Source organism: Venturia canescens, chromosome 5 (assembly GCF_019457755.1).
Source record: "Venturia canescens isolate UGA chromosome 5, ASM1945775v1, whole genome shotgun sequence".
Lineage (NCBI taxonomy): Eukaryota > Metazoa > Arthropoda > Insecta > Hymenoptera > Ichneumonidae > Venturia > Venturia canescens.
The window spans coordinates 3,049,291-3,074,929 of NC_057425.1; the positions used below are offsets into that span (position 1 = coordinate 3,049,291).

General features: G+C 44.8%; 1 protein-coding gene across 1 annotated transcript; it reads left to right on the forward strand.

The window, feature by feature from the left end:
- The first annotated feature begins 2,061 nt into the window (after window positions 1–2,061).
- LOC122410822 (uncharacterized) lies at window positions 2,062–21,622 on the forward strand. Its single transcript, XM_043419261.1, has 4 exons — window positions 2,062–3,746; window positions 3,845–4,000; window positions 5,812–6,690; window positions 21,470–21,622. The coding sequence occupies exons 1-4, from the start codon at window positions 3,111–3,113 to the stop codon at window positions 21,620–21,622; spliced, it is 1,824 nt and encodes a 607-aa protein (XP_043275196.1). The 5' UTR covers window positions 2,062–3,110.
- The last annotated feature ends 4,017 nt before the right edge of the window (window positions 21,623–25,639 follow it).

Here is a 25,639-nt window from a genome sequence, read left to right on the forward strand (position 1 = left end):
ATGGGCATACGTTACCAGCCAAATCTGATTTCGAGACCAAAGTTTTTTTCCTACTTTAAAGTAGCAGCGTTGATCTCGTTTGCTCAGTCACATTTGCAGCACGTATCGAAGTTAACATATCATGCTCGAAAGAGCAAACTAGTCTAAATGGTAGAAAAAGTTATGAAGTATTCTCAAAATTTCGAGATGGACCGAACGGAGAGGATTCCGTGATATTCGAGCGAGAGAAACCCCTCAATGATTTTCGTCGAGGTCGAACAAGTTTGGAGTTCGAATAGTAAATAGATGGCTTCGCGTCTCCGGAGGACTCTGAATATTTGTCATCGCCAAAATAAATTATAAACATGTTGTATATAGAGTGGAGTGAGGGATCCAAAATGGAGAGAAAGAGAGAGTGGAAGATGTAGAAAGAGGATGCTGCCATCGAAGCGTTATAGCCGAAGGATGCCCGCGGGTCTCCTCCGAGCGTACGTTGCTCTCGGAAGTTTTAATACCACTCTCGGGTCGAGGACAGGACGATACGATACAAGGATACGGGAAGAAGAGAGATCGGGACGAATCTCGCAACGGCACGGAGAGTGGAGACATTCGAAGCGGAGGATGCTCGAATATTTTGGATGATTGGTATTGTGTCGGGGCTGTGTTTCGTGTGTATATCATCGCTCGAGAAACCGAAGAGTCGTCGTCGCCGAAGCGAACGGGGTGCTATTCAAATGTGAGCGAGTTGGCCATTAGAGTTATGTTAGAATATATTGATTATTGGGGATGTTAAGGCGGAAAGGAGAGGGTGCCTGGTGGAGGGAGCAGGCTCAGGATCAAAGTGTAGGGGCCAGTGGTTATGACGCCACTGCCATACCAAACCACTGCGTATACGTATCCGTGGCGGCCCTTGAGGGTGAGGCAAGACTGAAGGGTGTAGTTTGGAGAATAAGGCTTGATATATCGTCTTTCAACTCTGTATTCCCAAACACATTCAGATAACGAAGAATACAGTGATGGAAAGGCAGCGACGAGCAGACTTCTATTTAACGAAGAGAGACTATCAATATTTGTTAATTACAATTATTATCTCCTCTAATAAATAACAGCGAAGTTCATGAATTTTTTCGAACCACTTGAAATTACGATTCTCCTATTTTCCATCCCCCACCATTTGTCTCATCCCTATAAAATGTGCTGTTTTATAAGTTCTTCGGATTATGTTCCGCTGACGCATTTTATCGTCGCCCATTTGCAGTTAAATAGTCACTTTAATGCCGAAAATCAATTGATCATTCGCCCCCGTTATTTATTGAGCTAAAAAATGCTATTGATGCGCGGTATTAAGAGGCAAAGTACCTCGACTATCTTCTTAATACGAGCTGAATTGGAACGTCAATTGCACTGGGGTTTCATCTCATACTTCTTCACTTAGAATGTACTATAAAAATTCTTCCTCGGGAACTTTAAATTGCTTCATTCGTTTTAGAATATTTAAACACTCGTTCGATATGTGACCCTGTGCTACGATTCAGGTACGAAAAACATCGCGATACTCCAGACAAAAAGCAAAGGAAGTGCACGAGTTTCTCAGTGAATGCGTGAAGAGAAACAAAAAATTGATGAAAATAAAGAAAAATTGGATTTTAGTTGTAGTTTTTAGTTACGAAGGCCCCATGGAAAAATGTTGAAAGTTAAGCAAACGAGGTAGCAAACAGATAGAGAGAAAACGGTGGAGGGAAAGAACAAGTAGGTTCAGCGAAGGGAAATACAATCGATGAAAGGGTTGAACGTCAAACCCCTTCGTGTCGCGAATCTTCTCTACTCAGGCTGAGCTCACGTAGCTCGTATTCCTCCTTCCACCCCTTGATTTCCCTTTGCAATGTCCCTCCCTTCCTTGCCGCGCCACCCGATCAACCCCCATACGCTGCGGCAACCTCTTCCACCCACGGGCCAACCCCTTCCTTATACCACCCTTCATCTCATCTCTCTTTCTCTCTCTACGAGCTGTAACTCACTGCCACACGTAGGTAGCGCCCTTGCCGCGTACACATTTACATAAATTGTATTACGCGCCTCTTCCTCGAGATCAAACATGTAGTACCCCTAGGATGCACCGATGTCACCACATATTTAAAGTCTATATAAACTTTTTTACGTTGTTTGGTTGCCTTAGCAACCCGCTCTTTACCTCATTCTTCTTCGTTGTGCCGATTAAGCCACAAGCGAATAAATAAAAAATCCGTAATATGGGAAAAAGGAAATATTCAGAAGATTCTGAAGATTCGTCAGGAGAAGCAGAAGATTTGAGGATGTTGATGAAACGATTGGATAAGAAATTGAGAGAAAAAAGTAGACACAAACATTCGAAAAATCATAGTAAGTAGAAAGAAATCGATTGTGTGAATCGATATTTTGCGTGTCTAAATGGAGATAAAGAATTCGAGTGATTATACGATAAGTTTGGTATACATAAGTTTGGTATACGAAATCACACATGTAATCCGAGCTCTCCTGTCGGTTCAACCGGCGGAGAGAATTAACCTGTGTGGAAAACATAAAGGAGGATATGTTACGAATGACATTTCTCGTGTCGGTCCAACCGGCGGAGAAAAATTTCGAATGGTCGTACGCAGATTTGGAATTTGAAATCACATACGAATCCAAAACTCTTTTGTCGGTCCAACCGGCAGAGAGAATTAACCTTGATAAAAGATATAGGTGAATTTGGGTCAAGTGATGCCTCTCGTGTCGGTCCAACCGGCGGAGAGAGTGAAAAGATTGACGTGTGTATTAATACAGACGACAGGGCGGTCAATGTAACTGTCCCGAGATTTTACAGAGTTTCTTGATGATGGTATACTTATCTCTGGTCGGTACAACCGGCAGAGAATATACACAGATGAATTCGTATATCGTAATAAATGGTTACATATGTGATGTACATTTCGAAATGAGACTTAACCTGTAAAACAATGAAAGTTGTTGAATAGTTTTTTCAATTTTTTCGTTATCTAGGAAGAAAGCGACGTTGTTCGAGAGAATCTGACAATTTTAGCGACGAAAAAAGCGTTGCAGACCAGCGTTCGTCGAAATCGTCGGGCAGGGACGATATATCTGACGGAAATTCGATGAGATCTGAAGAGGACGCGAATGATGAAACAGAAGAGGTTGTTGTGTTAAATGCAGAAGAAAGAAAAAATTCATTGACGAGTGGAGAAGAAGGTGCAGAGACACAATCGAATGACATCGTTCTAGAACCAGAGGTTCTTGGGCTTATTGGGAAACGTCTTATCCAAGAGAGAACATTAGCGCCGCCAATTCATAATAGTTTGGCCAGTCGATGGGAAGATGTTATTAAAAAAGGACTTCCAGATGAAGAAAGATCAGAGATTTTGAAGAAATATTCTCCACCAAAAAATTGCGAAATTATTGATCCTCCTAAATTAAATTTGGAGGTTAAAGCTTCTTTGGAAGTTAACATTGTAAAAAGAGATGAACGAATTGTGGAAACTCAGACAAAAATTGGAACCGGTTTGGCTGCATTGGGAAGAGCATTAGATCTTGTGCTTAAGGGGGATGGTCCAGAAAAATTGATACTTTTAGAGTGTTTAAGTAGCACGGCCAATCTTCTCGCGGATCTTCAACATGACGAAACGGAGATTCGTAAGAGTTTGATCTTGAGGAACATAAGTCCTTCGATTCGAGAAACCTTGAAGGATACAGTCACGAATGAATGGTTATTCGGGAAAGATCTTGAAGAAAAAGTAAAAACATCAAAAGCGCTTCAACGATCTGCACAAGATTTCAAACAAACAACAAAAACGACAAAACATCAAATAAACAAAAATTCAAAAAACTTCAGAAGCCCGGCCCGAAGTTATCGTTACAAGATGATGGTTCCAAATACAAGGGTGAGCGGGCAAAGACCAACCAACAAGACACAAGACAAGGGATCGTATTATCGGAACCGCAATTCATCGAGGAACATTCAAACGGAACGACACAAACGGCGATAGATGTAAGTGTGCTAGCGGGAAGGTTAAGAGAGTTTAAGAAGCAATGGCAACAGTTTACAACTGATGTAACAATTTTGGGATGGATTGATGGGTATAAAATTCCATTTACTGGTATAGTAACACAACCAGTTCCACCAAACGAACCTCAGTGGTCTGGTGAAGAAAAAGTATTAATTCAAAAGCAGATTAGTGAACTCATACGAAAACAAGTTGTTAAAAAATGCGATCCAATGAAAGGTCAATTTTTATCAAACATTTTTTTGGTACCAAAACCAGATGGTTCTCATCGGCTTATTCTCAACCTTAAACGCCTTAACACATTCGTGAAAACAGATCATTTTAAATTAGAAGACTGGAAAACAGTTAAAAGAATGATGAAAAAAGATTGTTTCTTAGCAACGATCGATCTAAAAGACGCATATTATTTAATTGGAATCGCAGAGGCTCACAAAAAGTTTTTGAGATTTGCTTTTGAAGGCGTTTGTTATGAGTTCCAGTGTTTACCTTTTGGCCTCAGTTCAGCTCCGTACACTTTTACAAAAATTATGAAACCCGTAGTGAGTTACCTTAGAGAACGAGGATATTTTTCGGTGATATATTTGGACGATATTCTTTTAATGGGTAACACTTATAGTGCATGTTTAGAAAATCTTACTGAGACACGGTCTTGTCTAGAGCATCTCGGTTTCGTAATTAATGAACGAAAAAGCAAAATGTTTCCATCCAAGACACAAAAATTTCTAGGTTTAGATTACAATTCCAAGTACATGGAAATAGAATTACCGGAAAAAAAGAGAAATGGTATTTTTGAACAAATTAACAAGTTCAGGAAAATAAAAGAATGTTCTATCCGAGAATTTGCAGGATTCATAGGAACGTTAGGATGGTGTTGTACAACCTTAAAATATGGTTGGGTCCATATGAAGGACTTTGAAAGAGAAAAATTTTTAGCTCTCAAGAAAAATTCTGGTAATTATGAGAGAAAGATGATACTTTCTGATCGGTTACAAAACGATTTATTATGGTGGAAAAATAATATTATGTCAGCAAAGGTTACGATCAAAGAATTCAAACCTGTAATCGAGATTTTTTCCGATGCATCAAATACGGGTTGGGGTGCATATTGTAAAGGCAAGCGCGCTAACGGTCATTGGAATGAGCGTGACAAGAGATATCACATTAATTATTTGGAATTATTAGCCGTATTCTTTGGTCTCAAGTGTTTTGCCTCAAATTTAACGAATTGTGATGTATTATTAAGAATAGATAATACGACTGCGATAGCTTACGTAAATAAAATGGGTGGAATTCAACTTCGAGGTTTAAGCAAATTAGCTAAAGAGATTTGGGAATGGTGTGAAAAGAGGCGTATCTGGATATTCGCATCATATATAAAATCTCAGGAGAATATAGAAGCAGATTTTGAATCAAGACGGTTGGAACCAGAAACGGAATATGCAATAACACGTAAGACGTTCCAGAAGATTGTAATTAGATTTGGGCAACCGGACATCGATTTGTTTGCCACAAGATCAAACGCAAAATGTGATAAATATGTGTCTTGGTTCAGAGATCCAGATTCTATTGCTGTCGACGCATTTACGCTTCAATGGAAAAATTATTTCTTCTATGCTTTCCCACCTTTTTCAATTATTTTACGAGTATTGGAAAAAATCAAATTTGAAAAATGTCGAGGAATTGTTGTGGTGCCATATTGGACAGCTCAAGCTTGGTTTCCATTGTATATGGCAATGTTAGATAGTGAACCATATTATATTGAGCCAAATATTAATCTTTTACGATCATTAAATAGACAACAACACCCACTGTGGGAGAGGATTACCCTGGTTGTCGGGACGCTATCAGGGAAGCCTTCAAGAAAAAAGAAATACCTGAGGAAGTGATAGATCTTATGATATCGTCTATTTCGGATTCCACAATTAAACAATATAATAGTGGTATTAAAAAATGGTGGATATTCTGTCAAGGATTGAGGATTAATCCATACAAAGACGATGTACCAAAAGTAATTAGTTTTCTCGGACAAGAGTATAAAAATAATGCATCTTTCGGGTCGTTAAATTCATATCGGTCAGCAATTGCGCTGCTCCATGGTCCTCAATTGGGAGAAGATTATCGTATCAAAAGATTTTTCAGAGCTATTTCAAAGGTTCGCCCAGCAAAGCCAAAATATGATTCAACATGGGATCCACAAATAGTTTTGGATCACGTGTGCCAATGGGGTGATAATGAGAAAATGCCTTTGGAAAAATTAGGATTTAAGCTCGTTACACTTCTTGCATTAATCACGGGTCAACGTATGCAAACTTTATCATTTATTGACGTAAGAAATATTGAACAGAAGGATAATATAATAGAAATAAAAATACCAGATACAATTAAGACGTCGGGTAAAAATAGAATACAACCGACGTTAATTATTCCGAATTTTTATGAAAATAAAAATATATGCGCGGCTTCAGCGCTCCAAACGTACATTACAAGAACAAAACGCATTCGTGAAATTGAAACGAGAATGTTTATATCTGCAAAAAAGCCATTTAAGGCAGTTTCGAGTCAAACATTAAGCCGATGGATAAAGAGTACACTCGGTGAAAGTGGAGTGGACGTCGATATATTCGATGCCTATAGTACACGACATGCATCAACGTCGGCTGCGAAAAGAAAAGGAGTGAGCATTGATGCTATCAAGAAAGCAGCAGGGTGGACATCTAAATCTAGTACGTTTGCGAAATTTTATGATCGTAATGTTTCAATAAATAAAGATGCGTTTGCAAGAGCCATTCTTGATAGGAGGGAATGAAGGATTAATTGGTTGTTTTTTGTTAATTATAATTGGTTGTAATCAGTTCATAATAAATAATGAAATGACAGATTATTACGGATTATCTACTTTAGTTCAGTTGCCATAACTGACTTTAAACATCTACATGTTTGATCTCGAGGAAGAGGCGCGTAATACAATTAAACGATTAAACGAACTTACTTGTAAGTGAAGTTCTATCGTGATTGTATGAAGCGCCTCTTCCGAAGAGATCACTCCCACCCAATAATTACCCAGATTCAGAATTATATAATAATATCTGAAGTTTTTTCCCAATAGTTACGGCAACACTTTAAAATATGAGGTAAAGAGCGGGTTGCTAAGGCAACCAAACAACGTAAAAAAGTTTATATAGACTTTAAATATGTGGTGACATCGGTGCATCCTAGGGGTACTACATGTTTGATCTCTTCGGAAGAGGCGCTTCATACAATCACGATAGAACTTCACTTACAAGTAAGTTCGTTTAATCGTTTAATTATTGATCTCTAAAACACCACCAACGCGCCGTCTGCAATGCCATTGCCACACCGCCGAAGCCATTCCCGATGCCGTTTTGCTTTTGGCATGGATATATAAAGACGTTTGCATATCAGCGCGAGCCCCTTGCCACACACGTGAAGCCCATTTATTGTCCGAAAAAATTGATCGATTCGAGAATTCTGTGAAATCCAATTCCGCGAACTTGTTGCACACGGAAGGGCCTGTCAATCCCTTCAAATTGAGACGACGGGCAGCGATCTTTTCTGTGTCAACAAACTGACTTTGTTTCGAATCCACTAAATTTCAGAGAATTCCCGAAGAATCGCGAATTTTTCTATTGTTCGATTAGTTATTGGGTCAAAAAATTGTTCAATAATAATTGTCAATTTGTCACAATTTGTTCAATAATAATTGTATCATTCGAGCTGGTTAAGCGGCACGGAGAAGCGAGCGCGCGATACGAGCGCGTTGAGGATTGAGCGCACCAGTTTAGCCGTGGGGTTGACTCCGGAGGTTGAAGAGTCGTGCGAGGGTGAGAGAATATTAAAGAAAAGGTGGGGCACGATGGCGAAAATGGTGTGACGCTACGTCATTAAGCTACGCATTGTTCTCACAGAGGGCTGATTGTCTTGGTCGCTCGTTTCAGCCGTAGCCCAACAGACAATTGTTCAATATTCCCATTGATCTGTGAGACGCTCCCTCCGGGGGTGGTTTTGTGCGAGGCCGCCAACGCTTTTGCCCAACTAGTCAACGAGATGACGAGCGCGGCGAGGCGGGAGGAGGTGCAAAGTCGTAGGGAACCATCGTCATCTCTCGTCGTCACTTTTTCGCGACGCGTAACTCTCAGCCTTTGTCAATATCTCTATTTTTTTAATGATATGAGAGAAATTCACCTGGAGAGTTGCTGATGAGATATAAAGAGGGGGAGAGATGGAGCGTAAAACAGGGCAGAATTATTGTATGATAGGTGAAAATATACATTTATATATAGAGAAGTGCGGATACACGGCGAGATAAAAATTGAGAGAGAGAGAGAGAGAGAGCTGCCAAAGCGTTCCGTTGTGCCTCTCGCGCGCGCACTTTGCGCCACATCCCTCACGGTCTTTCTACGCGGGTGTGCTGCGCGATAATGAAAAAGAAGAAAAAGTATAACGAAACTAAAGGAAAAAGTGTATACGTGCGCACTCGCCCGTTCACTCGAGCGAAAAGGTTCAAAAAACGATCTAACAAGAAAAAATCGAGAAAGCTGTGCACAGAGACGCAGGAAGAGAGCAAATCCGTGTGCCATTACTTCTCGACTGCGTATTATAATTTCTTTTATTTTTGCCCCTTTTTCCCTCTCGTCATCGCATAACCTCTCGCTTTTTTTCGTTCCGTCTTTTCAAAAGTGCGCGCAACTCGCTCTTCGGGAGCGAGAAAGAAGGTTAGAGAGACGCGGAGAGAGGAGGAAACGACGCATACGTTCTACTACAAAACACGCTCGTTTACAGAGAAAAATCCGCGTTGGCTCACGCTCCCGCGGCATCCTGTCATTGTCACAACTGTATAAACCGTTTCCGGTGTCGAACCTTTCGGCGGAAAATCTCGGGCTCGACGTGCACAAAGCTGTGTGTGTGTTTCACAACCTTCTCTTTCCTTCGCTGTCTTTTTCTCTCCCTCCCTTCACCCCCGCGCTTTATCTTTTCGCGCTTGTCTACTGTTGCAAATATCATCAAAAGAAAGAATGCATTCTTCGAACCTGCGCCGACTATTTTTCTGCTCGCTAAATCCACGGACGATTGAGTCACGAGATCATCAGCAGGGCATCATTATGACTTTCACTTTTTCTTTCCCCCCTCATCGATGCACCTGAAGCGTGAAATTTCTAGCGTTGCTAATCGACGTATTTATCCCTGCATTCATCAACATTTCCAATCCTAGCGCATTCTGTTCGTCGAATTTTCCAGTAGTTTTATGAGACTCGTCGTTCCCTCATTTTCCTAAATTTCCATCGTCGATGGAGACCGCAGAACGAGACGTTTCCCTGAGAACGGTTCGTACAGCGCAGACAAAAAATGAGCAACTTTGGTCAGAAGCGCGAAGAAAATCGAGATGGAGAGAGGAAAATCTCAGCGAGAGCAGGGAGGAATCGCAGGCTGTAACGGGGACAACCGACGCAAGAGGCGCCGAGACCGTTGGATCATAATTAACGGACATAAATTATCAATCCCTACATTGGTTAGCGCGAGCGTGTTGCTCACTACCAGACTAACACATTAAATCGCACATTCACGCGATTCCTGCAATAGAGATGACGCTTATGGCTGCTGTGATTCGCGGTATGCGCGTTAGCGCCTTCGGAGTTACGCTCGTACGTGCACACCTATGTAGACATCAACCGAGATAAATGCACGAGCCATTCTGTTCAACATTGTCAGACTTGTTCCGTCGATTATCAAGCCCTCATCGTGCGAGTACCGCGAGTCAAATTTCTCATGATATTTTCGACGCGATCCCATCCCTGCAAATCCACCACATCCCCAAAGTTCTCGGAGCCCCCTCATTGAGACAATCCGGAGATCATTGAAAAAGAGCAATCGCAAGAAGAGTCTTAGACTCGATGGGCAAGTACTCAAAAGGCTCCGGCTCCCGTCGATTCACGTGTTGGAAGCCTGGAACGATGCCTGTCCATCTGCCAGCGCCCGATATCTTTGGATGCGTGACGTTTGTGGGCGTCGCGTCGACGAATAGCGCGTGCAAAGGGTCGAAGGGTATCGTCAGCGTAGCTGCTGGCATCACGGAGAGTTGATAGTACGCGAATTATGCCCATGTCCTGTGTAGCGTGGCGAAGGATACACAGGAGAATGGGAATGAAGAGGTGAGCGCGAGGATGTGGTGGAAAGTTGAGGGGGAAGAAGACACGAGACCGAGAGAGAAAGGGCAGCGCAGGGGCGGGGGAGGAGGAGGAGGAGGAGGTTTGACGCGAGCTTACACTCGGAGGTTGCCTCACGAACCAAAGTGATTGATATAGAGATGCAGTTGGTACCGCGAACGAACTCGTATGCCACGAGGATGAGCCAACTACGCTAGTGCTGACCTGTGACGTACGTCTCGTCGCGAGAGAAACCTATCCCACGGACCGACACGTCAAATGACTGCATATACATGTATATCGGGTGTCTCGGGAAAAAAGGTGGGAAGAGTGGAGTTCGAGCCGGAAAGAAATGAGTCGAAAACGATTGGGACGTTTATCGATCCGGTGGAATGCCGATGAGTGAATGATCATTGAAATTAAAGTATTTTGGAACTCGTGTCGTTATGGAGAGTTTTGAGGAGCAAAGTGACGATGCGATGCCACTTTTTTCACGGAACCATTGGTTCGTAAGTTTCGTTGAAGCTTCCTCGCACCAGCATCTTCTGGTCCAAACGCATCAGGACTCAACCAAAGCACACGTTTGCTTTTCCAACGTACAAATCAGACACCCAGTAGGTCCATTCACGTAAACATCGTCATAGAGCCAGTGGGTCGTCGTCGCCACAAAACAAAGTGACGTAATACACGATCAGCCTGCTGCCCGAGGCACACAGCTTACGCCTCTATGCTGCACAGAAATCGATCCATCTGGCCAATGGCAGAGAGTTTATAATGATCGTGTATTATACACACAAGGCCATATAGGCCCTTGTCCTTCTATCTATATCTTTCTATCCTGTCCGACGTTCCTCGCAGTGTGGCTTTCACCCTTTCCATTTGAGCAACGACAACCTCCGCATCGCCGAGGGTGACGCAGCTAAAATCAACTCCACCTCTCCCTCCCTCTCGCTCACTCGCTCTCGTTCTGTCTCCGCAAACGTTCCAGAACACGCGTGTGCGTACACCACAGAAATATTATGCACTACCGGACATCAAGAGTACGGGGAACTAACTTATCATCACGATTCGGAGATTAACGGCGAGGTTCCGCAGAAACACTCTCCTGGAAAGCAAAACGATATTACATTTCCACTCGACCGTTCACTCCGATTTCGACGCAAAATTCACCACTTTTTGCCGCTGTTTTACCAGCCTCCGAGTAGAGGAATCGGCCACTTTAAGTGCGAGAATCTGAGCACGCGGAAGTTGAATTTTAAGACTGGAAGATTATCTTAAAACGCTGCTTTTCTAACATTCGAGAGAATCCGGTCCTCTCGTGGAAAAAGAAACGGGAATTGGCTGATTATCGTGACATCCACAGCTCGGGAGCTGCGAAGGGGATAATGACAGGAAAAAAATAATCTCCTTGATGAAAAATGTAAAGGGCAAAAGAAATGAAAAAAGGGTAAATATGGGAGATAGAGAAGAAGGATGATGAAAAGGGCTGTGAAATAGAATAATCAATGGTATATATAGGGAGATTGGTGCGGAGAGTTTTGGAAAGGAAAAGCTTCATATCGGAAGGGAAAAGATAGGGAAGCTGGAAGTATGAAGCGTGTACGAATACGTAAAAGTAGCTTCAAACATAGAGGCATATATGTGGATACTGAAATAACAAAAATGGCTGCCACTAGCTGGCTTTAGGAGAAAGAAATTATCGGAGCTGGCCAGCTTAATGAGATACGAGAAGCCGGAGAAAGGAAAGAGGAAAAACGAGACGACGTCGTGGCCGTACGAGTATATGTGGAAGGAGAGGATGGGAGGCTTTGCCGCGCGTGCGGGTGTGCGTCTGTTGGTGAGTGCTCCGCGGCTAGCAGAGAATATAGGACGAGAAAAAGATGGGATCGAGGGAGGAAAAAGTCTCTCGCTCGCACACGCGGACGTTGTCGCCGGACGGTCCGACTTATGGCCGAAAAGTATAACCGCGCCCAGCATTACCCAACGTTGCTTTTCGCCTATAGATAGAAAACGCTCGCGTAGTTACCGCGGCGGAGCTTGAATCGGGAGTGGAATGGGACCTGCTCGAGGGATCATGGAGAAAGAGGAAATCGCGAGTGAGAAAGTCGAGCGCTCGTAAAGCAGATCCGATCCTCGATATTCGAGCTTGCTACTGTGTGCTAAGAGGAAGATACCGTCGGTGTACGCGCATGTGTGTGCGCTCTGAAAAGCATACAGAAAGATACGGGAAAGCACATGAGAAAGGGTGAAAATGTATACGTCGCCGATTTTTTTCCTTCCACGTGTCCTCCTCTCTCTCTCTCTCTCTCTCTCTCTCTCTCTCTACCGCCTTCTCCTGCCAATGTACGGACGAATGCACAACTCACAGAGCATGGGAGGAAGAGAGAGGGGAAGGAGAACGGGCATTCGCGAGATCAGAGCTCTCGCAGATCTACTCGCGAGAGCTTCCCAACGGTTTATACGCTTTAATTCCTTCGACGGCTTTAATTCTCATATTCGTAACCGCAGCTCCTGCCGTCCCGTGCCCTTCCTGCATTTCGCACTCGATGCCAACTCCGTTCTTTTGCCTACGAGAGAATCTTCGTTATTATCCGTTTGTGTACAAAATTATTTCGTGTACTTGTCGCACACTTTTTCTGTGACCGACGGGATAACGAATAAGTTACAAAATCGCTGCTCGTAATGAGACGATGGAACAACGTTTTTCGTGGTGGCGAGGCTATCGAACTGAATTCACGTCAAATAAGCGTTTATCGTCCAGAACAAATACGAAATTTAACAGAAAATAGTTGAAATTAAATATTCAAATAAATTCTGAACCAGACGAGAAAGTTAGTTTGACTAACGAGTTGATAAAAATCAGCATCGCAAGTTTGATTAGCGCTTGTTCTCTGATAATAAGTTGAAAGATACTTATCCGAACGTCGGGCGCAAGACACACGGAAAATAAGTGTAATTCTTGTAGCAGTAAGCAATCGCATTGGTAGTTACGATAAAACTCGATAATGGAAAATTCGAGGTCGACCGCAATCTTGGAGGGTGTGCGAAAAGAGGGCGAAAAGCGGGGATGAAACTTCTCACAGTTATCGAGCGCGAGCGAGTGAAATAAAGAGAGAGAGAGAGAGAGAGAGAGAGAGAGAGAGAGAGAGAGAGAGAGAGAGAGAGAGAGAGAGAGAGAGAGAGAGAGAGAGAGAGAGAGAGAGAGAGAGAGAGAGAGAGAGAGAGAAAGCAGGAGAGGAGGAGAGACCATAACGGTGAATACGAGGGTATACGCGGGGCAGGGGGGTACAGAGTTTATTCCGGAAATACGTCCCCAGGAGCCGCGAGAACGGAGAACTCGAAGGGATAAAGATATTCCGGCTTTTGCATGGATTAGTAATGAAAGCTCTCTCGGGATATGAAAGCTCTTTCGGTGAGGATGAGACGGTCACCACCCCTGCGTTATACCTGCTACAATATTTTTTCTCCTCTCTTCCTCTGCTTCACCTGTCGGCCGTCTTTTATTGTTCGTTTCTACTGATTCATTTATATCGTACTAATCACGATTGCGGATGCGTTCTCGTACGCGAGTTTCGTTTCCAAACGAACCCGACTGTTGCGAATAAAATACTGCGTTCGCGCGCCTATCCCAATACACCGAGGAGTCAATCCACGAGAAAATCTGACAGCGTCTTGACGCCAAGTATTAAAAAGACGTTTCCGAACCCCAGTGACGAAAGCGACGCTCTGCGAATACTCGAAATTTTCACAAAATTCCTGTCACTAATCAAAAATCATTTGCATCATTTCCGTGCGGTCGTTCCTTTGGAAAAACCTCGATAAAACGATTGCGACCGTCGTTTTTTCACGCAGAAATTCGATTTCGAATAAACACAGAGAAATTCGATAAGTTTTAAAAGCCGCGAGAGGAGATCCGTGCAGAATTAAAGTAAAGAGGCACAGGCCCTGGGTGTGGCCATGTATGAGAATCTGTATATGCCTATAAAATGTACATTATATAAAGGGCGGAGGAAAATAGTAGTGCGATTCAAAGCAGGACGATATACAACAAGACGTGGAGAGGCATGAAGCTCTCGTCAGGGAGAATGCGAGATAAACTCCGTAAAATATTAAATATCTACCCGAAGGATATATAATACATGCAGACATTCACATGGCCAGGAGTCGTCGGGAGGGCGGGGGGGGGGGGGGGGGGGGGAGGGGCTATATGCGTATGTACAAGTGGTACAATACGCAGATACATAAACGCTTATGTACGTGCACACACAGCGTCGAAAGTCGAGCTCGTATCGTTAGAGACGAGTGGTCCGGTATAGAAAGAGGAAAAGTAAGAGGGGCACACGCGAGTGTGAAGAGAAAGGGTTGAAAGGAGGTGAAGGCGGGTTAAGGGGGATGATGCGCGCGCGGAGGAAGAAGGGTCGAAAGGATAACGAATATGACGTCAATTTTAAGGCAAAGAGGAAAGAGAAGCAATCAGCGAAGCTGGTAGGGATCGGCGCCTCCCCCCCCCCCCCCCCCCCCCCCCGGGCCCGTTCCTCTCCCTCCAAAACCTCCCCGTATCTTCATCCCTTTTCCAACCTCTGGACAACGTGACCAACCTCTCGTACCACCTCACTCCACTTATTTCAATGCTCGAACCATGCCCGGCTTCGTACATCATCCGCGTGCGTCTGTGTTCTCTCGCATCTATGTATACTGTATAATCCAGCTGGACTTTGAACTTTGACGAGGGCCTCCCCCTCGCACCTCTCACACGACACTAGGGAGAAGAAACACACTCTTGCGTATAGCCATTCTCTATGCTGACGCCTTTACGACCTAAATATGTGGTGGTGGTGGTGGTTGAGGGAGGAAGAAAATCCGCGCGCAGCTAATAAGAAATCTGTTAGAGGCTGAAACGAAAAATAAGCTTTTTTTACGTTTAAAGAAGAACTTTATTTATTTAATGAAGAAAATGAAGGAAACTACTCAGCTACCTAAGTAGTCATAACAATATTAGACGATCGTTTGACCCGAGTAGTAATTCATCTGCGTCAAGGTCGCTTTTCGTTTTCATGTGGGCGCGTTTACGTGTGTTCGAAAACAGATCACAAGTCAGTGACAGTTTCATATTTTTTCCAAATTCGAACATTTGTCAAATTACGTGTGCAGTACAATCAATTAAAAAGGAGCTTCGAATCGAATCAATTTTTGAAGATACAAAGTCTTCGGTTTTATTCACGCGAGTTCCATTTCGTCACTGCTGACACGCAGGGATTCGAGCCACTTTGGACGACTTTTGGTGACAGAGAAATGCGAAAGGAAAAACGGAAAGTAAAGACACTTTCGGGAGACCGATGTTCGGGTGTTACTTTCCATAAAAAAGTAGCTCGGTGAGCACGCAAAAAGTAAAAAACGGAAAAGGAAGAAAATTCGAGATGAAAATTGCTGTAATCTTGACACCATAAAAGCTCGGACGTTGGTTTCCATCGTGCAATTGACACTGTGCAATATTCTTATATGATCCATATCTAGGTACAATTGACGCAGCGAGAGTGGGAATGAAGGAAGGGAGAATGAGGGGAGAGAAAAGCGTAGGAAACTCGAAGGTAAAACGGATATAGAAACGCCCGAGCGCTGCATTGGGTTTTCACCTCCATCTTCTCCTCCTCCTTCCGCTTTTTCGTCTCTCAGAATCTCCGGGGCGAGTGCTCGGATCTGCTCTTCAGGTTCTCCCTCGATCGCGCTCCCATCGTCGCCTGCTGCCCATTGTCTCAGCGTGTATTAGTCATTCGTGACAGTATCACATATATTTTTCGTCCCCGAAATATCTCGTGGCGGTTTTTGGGCGGAGGATCGAAGAAGAGAAGAAAGAAAGAAGCGAAAGGGTGAAAAGGAGTCGCTCGTGGTTGAAGGTGGTGCGGCACTGTGACCACCCCTTCGATACCCATTTCGTTCTGCCTCTCACCCCCTCGCCCACGACACCGAGGCAATCCCTACTGCCAACCGCCACGACCAATTCCAACCCACCGCCTTCAACCCCACCATCGCTTTCACCCACGATTCGGGCGAGAAACGTCCGCACATACGCGTATCCACACATCGAATCACGAGAATTTCATCCCCTTGCGAATATCCTCACGGAGTAGAATAGCTTTCCGTATTCCTCGCGATGCGGCGCCACCGGATAGACCTACGACTTCCAATCGGGAAAACATTTTTCTTCGATTCTGCGCCACTTTAAATCGTGAGAAAATCCAAATTTCGTGGTGCTCAATTCGAACTTTTTATTATGCCCGGATTTCTGCCTTTTTCACTCGAATCTCACCGCGATCTCTGGAGAATGAATAATATGTTCAAAATGGCCTCGAACCTCCCTACAAGAATCCGCGTTTCATATTTTCCTGGAAAACTCAATGAATCGATGAAAACAATCGAACAAATGAAGAGCAACTAATGGATTCGGTTCACGAGAAGAATCTCGCACCTTTGCAGATTACGAATCAAACCGTTCCTCGCCTTTTCCCAATCCGTCCGTTTCATTCATCCACGCGGGAATCCTCGATCAGAAGTAAGACTCCGCTTGATCCTAATGGGTTATGATTATTACCTAATCCCTGGCTCAGGACTATTCTCTCCTTCTCTCTCGTCGGAGCGAATAGAATTACACAATTTTGACATTACATACGTTCTGCTCGTTCTCCACATACCGGCATTCGTCCGAATTCAGCCACCGTTCAGACTCTGCAAACTCGCTCGGCGTATGGGCTCTTCTGGTGAAAAATGAAGTTCTTTTTCCACCAAGTCCAACCATGTTCAAGTATTTTTAATCAATTTTTCTTTTCGTTTCGTAGAAAGTGGAAATTCCTCGCGTTTTTATCTACGAGAATGAACATCGTCGTCCATCGTGAAATCTCGTTATACTGCATCCTTTTTTTAAGTCTTTTTTGTAATAATCTTCTGAGCGCGGTTGAAATTCCGAATACAACGCGTTTTTCATCGCCTGCGCCGGAGCAGCTCCTCAGAGTTTTTCTCTTTCAACGAGCATTTTCCGAATATTCATTCCCGCTCGTTCGATTATTTTCGGAATGTCCCATATATTGAGAAACCACAAGAAGGAGTGAACGAGACTTGTGCATAGCACGGTCCATTCCGTTCAATTTCACGCGGGTGGAATTGAATTTTAAAGCAGGCAACTGACGGGGCAGCAATTGGGGGGGGAGGCAAAAAGGAGCCTGAAGCGTTCGACGCTGAATGTTACCACGTGAAACTAACCCATCTCTCGCGATAGACGATTTCATCAGAATATAGGAAGGATTCATGAATTATTCGAAGAACTCGCATCTCAATCCGGGCATGGGGAACGCGGACGTAAGTATTTGCCTGAGCGAGGCGATTATTCTCAGCTTATTCTGTAAAAAGTGCAATTCTACGCGAATTTTCGTATGATTAAATCATTGAGAATGAAGATCGCCAGGAATGTCTTCAGTCGTTTTTGCTCTGTGATGAAAACTTCTAAATCCAACGAAATTTTGCACTCGCGTTCACCGCCCCAGTTTTTTTTCTCTCGAGCAATGTCCTCGGAGAGCCCAACTCACGAAACTGCATTACTTCACATTTACCATACGAAAATATATGCGAGTACGACTTGGAATACTAAATATTTCGAACACAGTACGCCGCAGCTTTGCCTCACATAGCGATCCATGCTTAACGTCCGTGTATTTTGGGCGACCGAGCAGCCCAAGATCCACCGTTCTCGCTGCTGCAATATGCAAGGAAACTGAGTTCATGTCAATAATAACTGTATCGTGACGAGGATATTGCGATACTTTTTTTCGAGCGAAGACTTTCTTCGGGCAACGCGTAATTATCAGCCGGATATGAATGGCTCTCGGTCTCCCTGCCCCTGCCCACTTTGGAACCTTTGACTCTGACTACGAAAAAGAGGCCTCGAGGCGCCGCCACTGTTCCTTCGCTCAACGAGTCGCACGCGAAATGTTAGAAAAAAAATTAACTTTCTCGTTGCCAAGAGCATGCAGCACGCGCGAACCTTTGTTTCCTCAGATTTTGGCGAATACGAATCAAACGGATCGACTATAGAGGAGATACGATTTTACACCCTCCTCCCGCTTTCACGATTGTACAACGAATCCTGTTTTTCCAAAGCCTTGAAAAGCTCATTGGAATCTTTACTCTTTTAATGTTCATTCCTTGAAAATGAAATTTCGTTTAATTCCTCACGAATTACAGTTTTCGTAATTGGATCAACGGACGATGAGCATTTATTTCAATAAATTCGTTTCATGAAAGATGGAAATTATTTAACGAATTTATCTCGCTCGTTGAATTTTACAGCGACAGATTGCCAAAATTAGACCTCACAATAAGAGACTCGATCTTGAACGATTGAATGATGCGATGATTGAGCCGACTGTGTCCAACACAAAATTTCCCACGACTCGGGAGAAGATGGTGAAGGATCGAAACGAAAGCAGAGCGAGACAAATGTTCGCCTTCTTTCGACATGATCATGCTGCCAAAACGGAAGATGATACAGGGCTCCATGCACGTTTTTTCTCGCCCTATCACATAAATAAATCCTCACGTACAAACACAACCGCGAATTTTCCCGTTACGAGAGAATAACAGGATGTAATCGAGGCACAGATCTTCTCCGGAGCTTATTGAAAGATGATGCCATCACGCTATCCGCCGATCAGGGAGCAGAACTTTGCTGGGCTTTCACGCTGCTTCGTTCTCATATTTCCCATGATTTTCTCAATCTATGGCAGATGGCTAAATATCGTGAGTTTTTGTCTTGTCATTGTTCGACAGAAAGTGATAAGGCTGTGATGGATCGAATTTCCGGTCATTAGCACTCATTTGCTTTGGTTTTTGTGCTAAAAGTATTCTTTTTTTTAATCATTTTCTGAAGCTCTTCATGAGGTTGCTTCCGCACATCGCGCACTGGATGCGCGGCAAATTCAATTTTTGTTCGTCACCGAAGAGCATTTTTTCTTCCCACAGGAAATGAATCTCCTCAAAACTCATCAATCGATAAATTCGTGGATTTTTCATGGCTGAGACGAAAAATTTCGTGCAGTTACATAATTTGTCTCGAGGGAATGGAGAATGTGACAAAGTGGATGAGAATGTGGACAAAAGAGGTTCTCGAGGAGGGATGAAAGGGCGCAGGGCTTATGAATCGAGCATTTAGCGGCTTTCGGGTGCGGCTAAGGTTCGAGAGTTATCGCGTACGATACGAGACGGTATCGCTGGTGTACAAGCCACCCCCGCGATAGTGCAACGAACCACACGCTTGAATAACATATTTCTAAGGTCCGGCCGCAAACTCTCGTAAGGTATGAAAGGTTAGTACCAAATCTTGTTTCCCCCAAAACTTGCACAATGTTGGCCAACCGGCGAGACGTTAAGCCCGTGCAAGCACATTTGTCTGGAACTGGCGCGCATTTTCCCACAATTACCCATCAGCGAAATCCTCTCCCTCTTGCTCATTACTTCGCCCTTGAGTAACGAGGGTCCTCGTTGCATATGCACCGAGCACACAGGAACGCGAATAATTTTTTACTGATTTTTCCGTCAAATTGCTTCCTCAAAGTCTCATGAAGCTTCGACTGAACGGTGAATTCAGATTCTGCATCTTTCGTCGTTGAAATAGTGAATGAAAAAAATTGAACAGTTTTGTTCCAGCACTGAAAATACGAAACAATGGAATGCCGGAGTAGAAGAGAAATGGGAGGAGAAAGCGTGGAAAAAAGGGGGCGATGGATCGGCGGTTAAATTGGTTGAAACGCGTGCCGATAGCCGTGGCAAATTCATATTTTCGTAACGAGAAAAGGCTCTGCACGACAAGGGGAATTTCGCGGTGAGATTTGCACCGACCGCTTTGAAAATAAAATAAAATCAGTTGTGAAGCAATTATTAATGGGTGAAACATGCAACGAGAACGGAACGAGCGATAACTTTGGGCTGTGCCCCGGTCTTGTGGCACGCAAATAAGCCATATTATACTCTTTTTCGTGCGAATTGTACACCCGCAACACGTTTGTACGTACTAGGGACCAGGCTCTCGCCGTTCCCCCCGCGGCGGCCTTTATTTTGTGCCGGTATGCATTACGAGAAGTTGCACACGGTGAGCCAGCCGCATTCATGCGGTAAACAGAGCCTCTGCGGGGACGCAATAAATGACGTTTATGACGAATGGAGAAGCAGGTCACCGAGGAGTGTCATCGAAATTTGAGTGGAGACCGGAGCGATTGTCCGCGAGGAGAATGGCTCCTGGTCACGACCGCTCTGGAAACATCCCCTGAAATATGAAGCTGCTGCTTCTGTCTGATCAGTAAACGCCGCAACCACTGAAGCTACTGGGCGAAGTGGAGTTTCAAAGAAATCACATCCAAGATTACGTGAAAACGAGGAGCTGAAGAAGAGTAACGACGAGAAAGGAGGGAAGGAGAGAAGAGAGCCGATTTTCCATGGTTTTGCCAAGCCGATTGTGCCGCACCTTCCGTTTACCCCGGCCTCCCGCGCGCGGTTTTATTTGTTCAACATCGACGAAGGGTGAAATCTGTTTCTTTGCACAGGCGAAGAATATCAATTGTTAGAAATACAAAGGGTGAGAGTCCCCAGAAGAGTACGGTGCAAGAGAGAAGCAGAGCGAAAGAAAGCTTTCCTCCGGGCTGCGCGGAGGGTAAGGAAAGGAAAGTACAGAAAGGTTGAGGAACAGGGTGAAAGCGTTGTCGACTAGACGGTGATTCTGGTCGCACACCCCTCTACAATCCAAATTCTTAAGAGAATTTAACCGTTTGAATAGCTCGCAAATCCATTGCAAATGTTTACACGAGATTTTCCTCGATACTCGTTCCTTTCCCTCCCTCCCTCTCTTTCTCTTCGTCGTTCTCAGTGTACCATGGAGCTGCGTGGATCTGTCGTTTCTCTTTTATTCTCCAGCGACCTTTCGTCACTCGAGATTATAATATACAGTGGGCAGACCCCAAGAACAAACTGACTTTTATAACTGGAGACTCCTTACGAGAAAATAAATCCTCGAGCTAGCAGCAACATCAATCTTTCTTGACTTATCTCAAAACTTCTTTTTATACAGAATAACAAAGTTGTCTGAGAGGAATCATAAAAAAGTCTCTTCGAAATTCAATCGAATCCCGGGCCCGATTCAATATCGAGGAACAAAATTGATAAAAAAGAGAGAGAGAGAGAGAGAAAATTCATGAGCATCCGCTAATTAGACGGAAGTTGGACCGTGACGATTGCGCCTGTTCGCGGAAACAGTACGCCGACATCGGAGCTCAGCTCAGAGGGGTTAGAACAGCGGGTGAGAGTGTCGCTTCGACAACTCTGAAAATTAGGTGTAAACCGGATGGTAAGATACGAGATTGGTTGCTCAAACGCGTGGAGCAAAGGATCGAGGAACATCAGGCATGAAGGAAATGAGGATCGAGGGACAGAGACCACAACGATCAGTAGTCCGCCCGTAGCAGTTCGTCTCCGGTTTACAGACGTATGTAAAGCGCCCGACGAGAAACAACCTTAGCTCTGCGAACGCCTTGCGGAGCCTTGTTCCCCCGCCCTCGTCCCTCTCGGGCTCGTTCCACCCCGGCCACTTCTGCTTGCACACAGCGTAGATCGTACAGCATCTACAGACGAGAACGAACCGCGTCTTTGGCCCGTCTCTTAGCTCCCTCTCACTCAAGACAAACAGTGGCGGTGTCTTAACAAGTGGACCAAGCTGTGCCCAAGACAAAGGGTAATTGAGGGTAGGGATTAATACCCCTATACACCCAGAAATTCAGCCTGCTCGCCCAGCTTCCGTCTCCTCCAGTTTCTACCTACGAGAAAGCTATGTTCTCTTCTTCGGCTCTTCTGGAGAACGATCCTTCCTTGTTTCTTCTCTCTTATAAGGAAACCAGAGGAAGAGCGAGAGCGAGGGAGTCCAGGGAAGAGAGATGGAGGTTTGATGTAGACTAAACTACCGCATATTCCCTTTCTTGTGATTCAGCGTACGGATCGTCCCACGAAGGCTGATGTATGTCTGCAGGAAAAGAGACCTTCATCCGCATCCTTCTTCGTTGAGCTTGCCCTCTCTCTCTCTCTCTCTCTCTCTCTCCTTGCAGATGTCTTTGTGGGTTCCTCGACTTATATACACGCGCCAGTTATCCGCTCCAAAGTATCTTTCCGTTTTCTCATCTTCCGGAATTTCACTCGACGATTTTCTATACCGAGTGAAATTCACAATTTTCAGGCATTTTCTCGGGCAGGGATGCGCGCTGCCGCAACGGAAAATACCGCGCGCTCCAATATCCCCTGGACACCCGGGGGACCGCGATGAGCTCATCTTACTAACTAAACAATCAAATATGGAGGAGCGCGATTGGGATCGAAAACGGTACAACAAGGTGGAAAGCCTCGAGATGCCCGTCGCGGCCCGCCCTCGATCAATCCTCCAGAGGGCTCCTCCCGCGCAAATCGATTGATTAACTTTGCCCTAAGTTCGATTACGGAAGACTCGCATCAACGGGAAACGGCGTTACACACGGGAACACGCAAACCCGAGACGAAGCGGGACGCCCAAGAATCTACGGTATGTCAAGACACTCCCCTTGAATTCTGCAACCCCTAAATCCCGATGCCAAGGGTCGAGCAACTCCTGGCTGCTCGGAGTCTCAGCAGGACTATAGACAAACTGTCCTGCTCTCAGACGACGAACCAAAGGGTCGGACAACGCAACATAAACGCTTGGGAAATACGTTGCTCTCGAAGAAATAACCAAGTTTGGAGAAACTCCGAAAGCGAATCTCGGCAAATCGCCAAGCTTCGTTCCTCGCTGCATCGAAATCTATGGGAACGAGAAAACGGCACGGGAAATCGAAGAGCGAGCTTCAGACCAAGAGCGCAGGTTCAACCTTCACTTTTCAGCTCTCCGGATGAGCATTGTAAAGCAATTCCGAATGGTATGAGTTAATCGAAGATTCGATACGCCATAAATGGGGCCTCGAAAAACGAAAAACCCCAATTCTATCGAATGCCAGAGCATCTTATTATCAAACTCGATAAAAAGTGTGCATAAGGTAAACATTTTCAAACTTAACGACGCGCCACGAGGCCGTTCGTGCGAGCACGAAACGTGCCAATCTCGAGGCAACGATGTATTTTACACGATTAATATTCGCCTCGTGAGTGCACAATTAATCAAGTATTATCAATGCAATGAGACGATAACAGCTGTCAGGATCGTACGATCATAGATACAAGAGGCTAATCAATCCCTGCGCTATCGGAGGAAGGAAAAGCGAGGAGGAGTAAGCGAGCGAGCGGCGCTTCGGGTGCGAGCCTCCTCGCGGAGTGGTCGAGTCCTGCGAGCCCCGTTCATCCCCCTTCGAGGAGAGGTGTGCACACGTGTGTGCATCAAAACATTATACGGTATAACGAAATCGCGTATAAGACGCGTGCGTTGCGGGCTGCGTGACTCGTAAGCACGCGATTACTTGTACACCGGTGCGAAATTCTTTGCCCCTTTCTCTCTCTCTCTCTCTCTCTCTCTCTCTTTCATTTTTCCTCCTACACTGTGCGAAAAAAAGGAACAAGAGTGACTCGTTATTAATAAAATTTGCATTTACAAGCCAGAAAAGCCAACATTCTGCTGCATGCATATAAAAATATGAATAAAATCACGTCCGAGGCTACTTTGACGCCCCAGGATCTCGTTTCCTTGCCCCCCTGCTCGAATTAACAACCGTTTCTACGAGAACAAAATAATTACGAATAACAATTTAACATCCGAATAACGCCCAGTCCACACGCCAATCGCTCGAGATCGAATCCCACCCCCTCATAATCACCCATCACAAATCCCACGAAACTAACAATTTCAACCATCTTCTGGCTCCTTCACGCGCGTGCCAATATTCTCCGCAAGCACTCACGAATATCCTCATTACTGCCGTTATAATAATTAATAATATGATTTAATCCACTCAATTATCAGAGACGAAGTGACAGGATTGCCAGAACGTAGGAGGGCCTCCGTATCGGGTTTCGGATTACCCATTATATTATATTCCCGTGGATCTCTCTGACGCTCCTCGTTGCCTTATTAGCTACGTATACACGTATATTAACCTGCACATATCTACGGGCCAACTGTCTCGCCTCGGCGAGAGCGAGCTGCCCCGAAACGTCTAGCATCTGATAAAAGCATGCGAGTAATTATTAATCATAGGCCCCGGACCGGTGTACCGATCCATCCGAGTCTTATCGGGTGGACGTCAGAGATTCGTGTGCTCGTCCATCCCCCGCTCCGCGGCTGCTTCCACACGGGTGTATGGATATTGCCACAACACAAACAGCCTCGTTGATGGGCCCGGAAGCTCGTCTTTATGAATGCGTTCATAGCTCACAGGCCAGAGGCCCTAACTCCCGCTCTCTTTGGCTGATGCACCTGTAAACGACGTTTCTGCTTTCTGCTTAATGATTCGAGTTTTTCTCGATATGTTCTGTCTATAAATAAACTTTGAATTGTTGGAAGCGAACGTACGCGATTAAGGGGGGTGGGCAGCGATTCGAGCGCGAAGAAACGAAGACCGACGATCTTCACGATCGACGATACGAATATTACTAATTTCATACTGCAGTTCTCGTCGACACAGGAAAAAAAACGTACAAACTTTTGAGACAATGTAAAAAAATGTGTCCCTTGCCGAGGTAACTGGAATGAATCGAGTACGCTCTCCTACCCGGCCTGTGTTAATCGTATAAACAGGTGAGTGATGGAAATTATCACGATCGACGATACGAATATTACTAATATCATACTGCAGTTCTCGTCGACACAGGAAAAAAAACGTACAAACTTTTGAGACAATGTAAAAAACCTGTGTCCCTTGCCGAGGTAACTGGAATGAATCGAGTACGCTCTCCTACCCGGCCTGTGTTAATCGTATATACAGGTGAATGATGGAAATAATCGAGTATAATCGCACCGCTTGGATTGAGCGAACGTGGCGTAGGACAATGTCTGTCTTCTCTCTTTCTTCCCTTCTCGTGTGCAGACGTTGCGCTGCCGCGTTTGTGTATGCCTGTTTACGTATGTGGCTTGATGAACACGAAGAAGGGCCAGCAGGGGCCAATTAAGTAGCGTGCCGGTGTGTGCACGCGCCTTTAACAACCAGCTGTCGCTCGGTCTCAGGGTGATCGAACGATAGACCGAGAGCATAAAGTACGAAACGAGGGTCCGTGGCGAAGTGGATAGTACACTCTCAACTGGCTTTCCTTCTGTCTCCCTTTCTCACTCTTTCATGCAGTCTCCCTCGCCTTCCACTACCGACGACGCTACCGCTGGACTTTTCCATCCCCGAAGCCTCCCACCACCCGCCGCTTCGCTTTCTCTTTCCCTCCCGGTACTTCGTGCACTGCCGTGGTAACGCGGTTACGTTTTAGGGATAG

Bases quoted from the DNA above. Each gene is read 5' to 3' on its own strand.
- LOC122410822 (XM_043419261.1), top strand. From the start codon at position 3,111: ATGAGATCTGAAGAGGACGCGAATGATGAAACAGAAGAGGTTGTTGTG. The intron at 3,747-3,844 runs GTAAAAACATCA...AAAAAACTTCAG, and splicing joins GGAAAGATCTTGAAGAAAAA to AAGCCCGGCCCGAAGTTATC. The intron at 6,691-21,469 runs GTGAGCATTGAT...TCGCGGAAACAG, and splicing joins CGGCTGCGAAAAGAAAAGGA to TACGCCGACATCGGAGCTCA.